The sequence below is a fragment of the Lycium barbarum genome, chromosome 11 (assembly GCF_019175385.1).
Source record: "Lycium barbarum isolate Lr01 chromosome 11, ASM1917538v2, whole genome shotgun sequence".
NCBI lineage: Eukaryota > Viridiplantae > Streptophyta > Magnoliopsida > Solanales > Solanaceae > Lycium > Lycium barbarum.
Window position 1 is genome coordinate 25,339,897 of NC_083347.1, and position 9,997 is coordinate 25,349,893.

At 40.7% G+C, this 9,997-nt stretch overlaps 1 protein-coding gene across 1 annotated transcript; it reads left to right on the plus strand.

The window, feature by feature from the left end:
* Positions 1 to 5,842: 5,842 nt before the first annotated feature.
* Positions 5,843 to 9,738, plus strand: LOC132616861 (uncharacterized). The gene is made up of 6 exons (XM_060331610.1): positions 5,843 to 6,352; positions 7,096 to 7,241; positions 7,751 to 7,919; positions 8,717 to 8,815; positions 9,136 to 9,218; positions 9,298 to 9,738. Exons 1-6 carry the CDS (start codon positions 5,864 to 5,866, stop codon positions 9,428 to 9,430), a joined length of 1,119 nt encoding a protein of 372 aa, XP_060187593.1. The 5' UTR covers positions 5,843 to 5,863; the 3' UTR covers positions 9,431 to 9,738.
* The last annotated feature ends 259 nt before the right edge of the window (positions 9,739 to 9,997 follow it).

The window sequence follows — 9,997 nt, forward strand, 5'->3', positions numbered from 1 at the left end:
CCTTTCCAATGATATATTATGGGGGTCAAACGGAAATCTGTACAAAGATTTATGGCCATTTTACTGAAAAGACGTAGTGTAGACCGTATTTCAAAATACGGCCAGTATTTAACTGGGCAGAAAAATTAATTTTCCGAACAGTATATACTCGTCCGTATCAGTTCACATCATTATTTTTCATTCCTTCAAGCCCTAGAACGACCTCCTACCCTCCTCCATCATCAAGAACACCAAGGTAAGCCCACTCTAATTATTCCAACTCAATTATTATACATATCCTTGTAATCTAAACAAGAAATCATCATTCCTAAACTAGGGTTTTCAAGTAAACCTATCTCAAGGTTCAAGAATCAAGATTTAGGAAATCTTCTCCAAAATTCAAGTATTTAATTCAAGTTTTGGAGCAATTAAGGTATGCAGAACTTCCATCCACATGTGGGAATCTCTACGTTCTTCCCCATGCTCCGTTTCTTGATATCCATGAAGTTCAAATCCTAGGGCATTAAACCCAACATATTGGTAGCCCGTATTTATGTATTTATGTACATGAATTTTGTATCTATATTCGTTATTGTATTCCTAATCTTTCATTATGGTTATTAGGAACCCTAGCTTAATCCATGAATCATGAATTCTTCCTCATGTGTTCTCATTATGTTTATATGGAACTTTATGATTTTATCTAACAAGTTACAAGCATGTTTTCAAGTCAATTATATATATAATTATGAACTATTGTTATTACTCATGAATCAAGAACATGTTTGCAAGACTATGACAAGTTATCTCATGAAACCATGTTACAAGTTATTTCACGAAAATCATGGGCTTCTTAGCCAACTATATCATGTTCATGTTTTTGGGATTTGCTTAGTTAACCGAGAAGGCTCAGATAGCCTGAAACTACGTAGCTACCGTAGGATAAGGGTTGTCAGCAAGGAGGCAACACCTTCATTATGCAGTTTGGATCCTTACATGTTTATTATTACTTAAATCTCATATCCCTGGCAAGGTGTGAGTGTTCTGCTGGTAGGACGCAAGTACCAGATCATGTTATCGGTTATACTATAGCATTCCCCACGTTACAAGCAGTTTTATATACATGTATTTCCATTGATTTACTGTTTTCAGACTTTACCCACGTTTCATGCTCATGTTCAAGTTACATTCAGTTTCAGTTCATGTCCTATACCTATGTTGTGCCATTTCATTTCAGCAGGTTTTACATACTAGTAATATTCACCATGTACTAACGTCCCTTTTGCCCGGGGCCTGCACTTCACGGTGCAGATACGGGTTTTCAGGAGCATACACCTGCGCAGTAGGATCACCTCAGTTATCAGCTTATTGGTGAGCCCCACTCCTCTCGGGGTTCAACATGGAGTTTGCATTAGTATTCATTTATGATAGTCCAGGGCCATGTCCTGGTAGTTAGTATTCAGACATGTTTTAGAGGTTTCATAGACAGATGTTAGTTCACAGAGTCAGTTATGCTTTCATGTTTGCAGACTATTATGTTTTCATGATATTTCATGCTATGAGATAATTTCAAGACTTTATTCCGCAAATTACATTTTCATGATTCATATAAATTGCATCATATAGATTATATTGTTTTGATGCCCATTTTGACAAGCAAGCCATGAGGTCCGCTCGGACACATGCAAGCAAGGCTCAAGTGTCTTGTTACGCCCATGCCATGGTTCGGGGCGTGACACTTGGTTTTGAGCTCGTCGCATATTCGGGCCCTATCCTCGGCTTTCTGTTCGAATACCCTCACCTTCTACTTATACTGAACATTCTTGGATTCAAGCAGCCTGTGCCTCTCGGCCATCTTCACGGCATCAGCCTTGATCGAGTCCAGCTCACTCCGAAGTTGAGAGATAGTGGCCTCGAGTTCACCGAGCCTCAAAGAAAAACGGGCATTGTCTTGACTAAGGCCGACCTTGTCCGCTTCCAGGAGCCGGTTCTTTTCGACCATTCCGGCCAACTCAGCCTTCAACCGGATATTTTCTGCCTTCGCTGCTTCGAGCTCTGGTTGAAGGTTGGAAAGGGCAACTGCCCGGTTCAATTGATCCTCCTTTACTTGCAAAAGATGCTGAAACTTCTCCGTCTCTAGACCTTGGGCATCCAGCTGGCCCTTAAGATCATCAACCTCTTGCTGAGCACGGATGAAGGCCTCATTGACGAGCACCACACTCTATAAAAGAAACGAAAAATTAAACTTGGATAAAACCGGAGCTAAAATTCACATTGAATTATGAAAGGATCGGGTGTTAAGCTTACCCGGTTGCCCGCGTGCATCCCCTCGTTAATCAGACTCTGCCAGGGGACTCCGGCCATCTTTCGCTTATCCGAGTCCGAGATGAGGGGCCTAAGATAGCTTGCAATTCCCACTGGACAGGACAAGAAACTGCAATCCTCAGGGACAGTGACCACGGCCGATCTCGTCCTCCTTGGTTCCACGCTCGGGGCCGGGGAGACACGTACTAGGCTTTCCCTTGAACTAGTTTCGATGGACCGACTAGCTGCCCTTGTGACCCATTGGATAGGGAGATGTCCGAAGCCAGCTGCTTCCCCGGTTGCAGGTGGTGTATCCGAGAACATGTCATCAAGGTTATCTAATCTCGGCGCAGGAGAAGTTAGAGCAACCCTAGCGGTCTCGGTAGAGGCAGGTGCCTCAGATGTTGCAGTCCCGGTATCCGTTGGAGCCCCGGTGTCTGGTACCAGCTCAGTACTTTGTTCGGCCTCAGCAGTCGAAGCGACCTCGGATCTTCTAGTCCGTTGCAGGGGAGTCTCCTCAGATGAAGCATCACCTGAAATGTCAACATATTCAATTGACCTTAAAGGAGTCGGATAAAGAACTTCTTCCCCACCTGTGTGCAAAGCCGGAGCTAAAGGTCCTTCCCCGGCTGAAGGAAATGGCGGAATGGTGGCTTCCTTCTCCGGAATAAAGGCGACAAAGGGGGCCACACCGACCCTTCAAATAACGAAATCGGTCTCTGCTTCATCCCTTAGAGTCCGAACGACGCTCCTTGCCCTCTTCTTCGTTTTTTGCCCTTTGTCCGAGGGCTTTCTCCTTCTTTTATTTGCAGCAGCGATAAGACGAGATATCCCTGCTGAATCGAATTCAGGAACCGGCGCAGCAGGCTCGGCTGTTGGCTCCTGTCTTGGCTCCACCGAGCCCTTGGGCAAACCTGAAAATCGAAGAGGTTATAAAAAGGAAAGAGAAGTAGAAGATACAACATATTCCAACTCAGGGAGAGTATTACCATGATTTTGGGCAACCCATCAGCCACGCGACAGGTTCCCCCATGTCCGTTCTTCATGGGTGTGTTGACCGAGGAGTGCCCCAACCCATTCATTCATGTTCCGGACAGCCGGAGGTATCCATGCCACGGCTGGTATAGAGAGAAGGGGAGAAAGTGTAAATACAAGTATGACAAAGCATTCGAGATTAATTATTGAAGGGAGAACTGAGAAACTTACGATTATCGTTCCACCCCTCCGGGAAGGGCATATAATCAGCCGGAATAACGTCCGTGGTCCTCACCCGGACATAGCGCTCTAACCAACCTCAGTCTCTGTCTTCATCCATCTTCGAAAAGATCGGGTTCCGACCTCGCTTGGCGAGCTTTATCACGCCCCCTCGGAATAGCCTCGGGGAATATAAACGGATGAAATGAGTCATCGTAAATTCCCTCTTTATATTGTTGGCCAACAGCCGGAGGCAGGCCACGGTCCTCCAGATTATCGGACCAATTTGGGCCAAGGTTACATTGTATGTCTGGCACATATCCAAAATAACCGGGTCAATTGGGGGGTTGAGCTTGAATGTGAAGGGATAGGTGTAAACATACAAGAAGCCTTCTCTGTGATCGGTGATAGATTCGTCGGGCCCGGGGGCGAATACTTGCACCGGACGGTTATCCTATCCGCAATCAGCCCGGACCTGATCAAGTTTATCCTCGGTAATAGACGAAGGGTATCGCCTTACATTGAACCCTCTATCCGCAACCAGAGAAGGCTTCTCGGCGTCAAATTCTTTGTTGTAGTTGGGTTTGGACGGTACTATGTCCGAAGCGGTAGGTTCGATGACGGTTTTTTCCTTGGGTTATGAGGTTGGCTCGGCTCCTTAAGAAGAAACCGAGGGAATATCCTGGGAGGTAGTTTTGATATTGGCAGACATTTAGAAGATATGGGAAGGGAGTTTGATGAATTCGGAGGACACGAAACAAGTTGAAAGTGTAAGAAGAATTGAAGAGGCAATTGGAAAAAACTTGAAATGACGAGATGAAAGAAGAAACACAACCAGCACTTTCGATCAAAGAATAGCAATGGAGAATTTGGCAGAGTCGGTCTACTTTTATGATCAAAACAAGCGAAGAAAGGAGATGATCAAGATTGAAACAAGTGAGGAAATAGGAGAGGAAAACGATAAAAAATAGAGAAAAATGAGAAGTGTAAATGGTAAAATGAGGGGGTTAAAAGCCTTATATAGGCATGGGAGACTGAAGCGGTTACAGAGCCCAGCCAACCGGGGGTGCCACGTGTCCCACAATTAATGAAACGTGATTTGAAGAGACGTGCGTTACGGCGGTTACCGAAGTCGGCCACTCGGGATGAGACACGTGGATGATGGCAGAGGGACGTGACACAACTGTTCCCGCCAAAATTCAAAGATAAGAACGAGCTTATGGCGCCACCGGTTTGGTGACTTATCCACTTCCCGTTACTCCGGTAAAACTACGGTCCGAAAAGTGTGGGGACTATCTATATACGGTAAAACTGGATGTATGCAAGACCGGTGAGACCGGGGATCGGAGTTTGGAAGAAACAAGCATGAGTACGAAGTCTTTCCTTCGGATCGGTGGGATTGCACCAGGTGCGGTTGATCCGAGAGAAGTGGAGCAAATCTGTTTGGTCCGGTATTTCTGGAGCAAATCTGTTTGGTATTTCCGGACCAAACTCTGCATCAACGTTAGTCCGGTTTCTTCATGACCGGATTGATCGTGACCGTTAGTCCGGTTTCTTCATGTCCGAATTGGTCGTGGCTGTTGGTCCGATTAACCAGTTGCAGAGTTGCCACGCATCAAGACTGTTCTGTCACGTTGTACTGACGGTCGTACGGGTGTCAGACCGTACGGTCCAACCTTATCCTTTTAGGATTTCTTTATTCTAAAAAGGTTTTATGTTGTATGCAAGGCTCATAAGGCAAAACTATAAATAGAGGACATCTCCTTACTTTTAGGGGTTGGTTTTTGAGGATCAAGAATATTGTAATAGCAAGTGTATATAAAAGCATCATTTATCTCTCTCTCTCTCATTAGCCTGAACCAGTAAATTTTTGTGTCCACATATCCTATACTTCACTCATAAATTCAATTTTTACCCAAATTCGGGGTAAACAAACATATAATAAAATGTTTTATTAAACACTTTTACGTGTGTTCTCAATCGTCTATCATGTAGCCATATAAAATGTGTTACATACTTTGATTACACGCATCATTATTAATTGAAACAACCATGTAGCCATATAAAATGTGTTACATACTTTGATTACACGCATCATTATTAATTGAAACAACCGAGGTTTAACATCAACATATTCTAAATGATTAACTTATAATATACGTTTGAAAGCACAAATAATTTTTTTTTATATAATTTTAATGAATAGTGTCCAGATCCCACTCGTGGTATTGCGCTCAATATGTTGTTAATTTTAATAAAAAGTATCATAAAAAGATTTTGTAACAATCCAAACATGCCCTAGTTTGAGAGCCAAACAAAATGTAGTAAATTTTTACATCAGGAACAACGATGTCATTTGATAATCCTTTGAAGTTGAACACGTGTGATGAGATATTATCAGTTATTTTGGTCCTTTCCGAGTAGCATTACTGGATTGCTAGTTGCTTCATTTTCCTTAAAAACTCCCAACAACATGTTAGCCAATACCAGCCTCATCTCCTCTAACTTTACTTCCTTACTACTTCCAAGAAATCATAAACTTACCACTAAAATTCCATTTCCAAACAGTGCCAAAATCAAGAATCCCAAGACCCAATTTTTCAAGAACTCAATCTACACTTGCAACTACGTAAACACCAAAATCTCAGGATTTGGGCAAAAGGGTAGTCCGTATATATGTCATAGTTCACTAAACTTTCAAAATCAAGAAGAACCAGATATGAAAAAAGATGTAGACGATTCTTTACAGGAGAAAGAGCTAGGAGGTGGAAATAATAATGGAGACCAATGGGATAGGACAACATCGTTTGTGCTGTTTGGGTTGTGGTCTGGACTGATGTATTATGTTTTCTTCCTTGCTCCTAATCAGACCCCGGTATCACTTCATACTTTGCTGCTAATTATTCTCTTTTTGTGGTTTTTTTTTTCTCACCTTAAAGTCATGTTCTTTGCATATATATATATATATATATATATATATATATATATATATATATATATATTATTTTTATTTTTTTATTATTTTTTTTACTGGTTTGTGGTACAAAGCATTTAAGAGATCTTACTGTCAATGTATGGACTGTCCTGGAAGAGGCAATTTAGAAGCAAATAATTACTGAGTGTGCTACAAGTGATTGAAATGGTGTGTTTCCCATGGAAAATGTTTTCCTAGAACATGTTTTCTTGTTCTAGGAAAACAAGTAAGTTTCTTACTTATTTTGTAGTGTTTGGTAAGTAAACAAAAAAATATTATCCCAACTGCATTTATATGTAATCTAGCAAATTATGGGGTGGGATGAGGTGAGGCGTGGGGGTTCGGGGGTGGCGAGGGTGGGTGTTGTTTTTGGGGGGAGGGGGCAATGAACTTGGAATGTCACTTATGGAACCGGTTTTCTCTACTTTCATCATTTATAAGGAACTTGTTTTCCTAGAAAAAATATTTTTTAAAACATTTTTTTCCAACCAAACATGGTAATTTCCTCCCTACCAAATGCACCCCAAATGCTTGTCAATAAGTACTCCTTTATGAACATGACACTCGGTTGCTTCACTCTTATCTCTATATCTCTCCAATTTGTGTTGTGTTTTTCTTAGTCCCTTTTTACTTTATAATTGCAGTTAACAGATATGTATTTCTTAAAGAAGCTCCTTAATTTGAAAGGAGATGATGGCTTCCAAATGAATCAAGTGTTAGTGGGACTTTGGTACATCATGGGTTTGTGGCCATTAGTTTACAGTATGCTGCTCCTTCCTACCGCTAGAAGGTAACTTCTTGGACGCCATTTGCTTTAGGTCATTTTTTCTGGCCTGTCATCAGCATGGGCGGATCCAGACTTGAAGTTTAAGACTTCCTACAACGACCTAATAACTGGGTTCACCGTAAAATATTTATAGATATTTAGTTGATTTCTTAATATATATATATATGGTTTGTGCAAAATCTACTGGACTCGGTGAACCCGCATGTTATGCTCTAACTCCGCCACTGCCACTCATCAATACTAAACCCTGTGAAAAGGAAATGAGAAGTCACTTCACATTCTCCTTCTCGTCTGCGAGGAGATTTGTACAGTTCTTGATTTTTCTAGTTTGGCTCTATATATAATTTAACATTTGTTGCTTGGAGTGATCAAGTGCAATTCAAACATTCTGGAATAACTGGTGTAACTGAAACTTGGGAATTGAAACCACCACATTTTAAAATTGTCCAAATTTCCTTTGTTTGGACGGACAAAAGATTCAGTTACCTGATATTAAACCCTTGTTTCTGCAGTTCAAAAGGCAGCATTCCTGTCTGGCCTTTTCTTGTACTTTCATGCTTTGGTGGTGCATATGCTCTCATTCCTTATTTTGCTCTTTGGAAACCACCACCTCCGCCAGTTGAAGAAACTGAGCTTCAAAAGTGGCCTTTGAATCTGTTAGAATCAAAGTTAACTGCAGGGGTAAGGAATTCTTTCACTTGAAAACTCTAGACCTTCTCTTCTCTAGTTGTCTTGGAGATATTTGTGTAGTAAGAATATCTAACCCATGATGGTCCATGTTTCTTGCCAAAGAATATAGGATAGAATTTTTATTATGTATAAGCATGTTAAAAATGTTCTTACCACCAAATCGAATCGGAAGTAAGCACAAAAGGGAAGTGAATCTGGCAGGCTAAATGGTACTTCATGTCCCAATTTATGTGGTACATTTCGAATTGGCTTGAGCCTTGGGGTGCTCCCTTTCAAGGTCTCAAGTTCGAAACCCACTGGGTGCAAACAATTTCTGAGGGCCATCGGACTGGGGTAAAACCCTGAATTACCCGTGGTGCACTTGCGGGAAACTCCTTGCCGAGGGCCTGTGCACCCCCGGGATTAGTCGGGGCTCAAAGAGACCCGGACACCCGGTGCTTAATCAAAAAAAAAAAAACTATATGAACTTTTACCAACACTATAAAATGCATGTTTTCATCGTATTGACATGAGAAGAATTGCAACTTATAGTACTTTTCATATCGTTTTTTAATATCTTAATAATTTTATAATACTAAGAAAATCTAATCCAATTTAGCTTAAAAAAAGATTAGTCAAATTGACTTTCGGAAATCAAAAAGTGCCACATAAATTTGGACGGGTGCGAGTACTGTATTGTATGCTCTGTAGACAAGAGTAGAAGGTTATAAACTTTAGAAAACGGATCTGATGTGCTATAATATTGATGGTTGAACTATTTTTCTCTCTCCTAACTAATGACACTTCAGATCACAATGGCTGCAGGGCTAGGGATAATATCCTATGCAGGTTTATCAGATGGAGATGTCTGGAAGGAATTTTACCAATACTTCAGTCAAAGCAGATTCGTAAGTGTCTACTTTAATGTCTATGTTGTTACCATAAATTCAGTAGTTGAATCGATGTGGTATTGTTGATCTTTGCAATAATTATCTGACTTTAGTGCCAGTCTCAATTTAAGCTACTCGTGACCCTTTTATCACTAGTTTAGCCCCTATGTTATTGTCATCTGGCTAAAGTTGATTCAAGAATCTAACTAGCTCATACCATGGAAAAAACATTTGTTAGAATCTAGATAACAACCTTAAGGATTTTTATGCTATGAGTTGTTCGAGTCAATTGTGCATACCTTGCATTAGACCAATATAAATACTTAATTTATCTGCAGATCCATGCGACGTCAATTGATTTCAGTTTACTATCAGCATTTGCACCCTTCTGGATTTACAATGACATGACTGCTCGAAAGTGGTAAGTTCATGCTCACAAAAGTGTAATTCCCACCTTATGAAAAAAATAATTGATTAATAACACAGAGTTATATCTCAAGGTATGACAAAGGATCTTGGCTTCTTCCGCTATCGGTGATTCCTTTTTTGGGTCCAGCCCTATACCTTCTCCTACGCCCATCTGTTCCGACAGTACCAGTATTATCAAGCCCAACTTCGACTGAAGGAAAATGATACAAATCTCTTACACCAGGATTTTAATTGCGTGGTACATTGAGCAAAACATATCTAAACAAGTTGTGCAGAAACTCTTCTCTGCTGTCTGTAATGTAACATTTTCAGAGCACAAGCAACAACAAACTGTTTTTCGGGTTATCGGCTACTCGATGGAGCATAGTTCTGAAGTTGAACTGAAGAACGTTTGTGCTACAAATTCCAAAACGCGTTGCTCTGTCTTCTTCCTAATTTTTTATACAGCCCTTGTTTTATGTAAACTTTCACACGATGTATTCTTAAGATGGTAATTTCCAATTTCAAGTGTACTATAGTTTCAATTTATAGTTAAAAACAACATTCACAACACCCACATAATGGGTAGATGCAGGGGTGTTCATGGTTCGGGTTGGGTTGGTTATTGATTAAAACCATAACCAAATCAATTTAGTCGGTTTTTAAATGTATAAAACCATAACCAAACCAAATAAAATAATAATCATCGGTTTGGTTATTATTGGTTTGGTTCGATTTTTCGGTTTATGACTAGTAGCCATGAGACTTATCATTAAAAAGTTAAAAAAGACA

Excerpts from the sequence above, each read along its gene's own strand:
- LOC132616861 (XM_060331610.1), top strand. The coding sequence starts at position 5,864 with ATGAGATATTATCAGTTATTTTGGTCCTTTCCGAGTAGCATTACTGGA. Across the intron at positions 7,242-7,750 it reads CTCCTTCCTACCGCTAGAAG|TTCAAAAGGCAGCATTCCTG; the intron begins GTAACTTCTTGG and ends TTGTTTCTGCAG. Across the intron at positions 9,219-9,297 it reads GACATGACTGCTCGAAAGTG|GTATGACAAAGGATCTTGGC; the intron begins GTAAGTTCATGC and ends TTATATCTCAAG.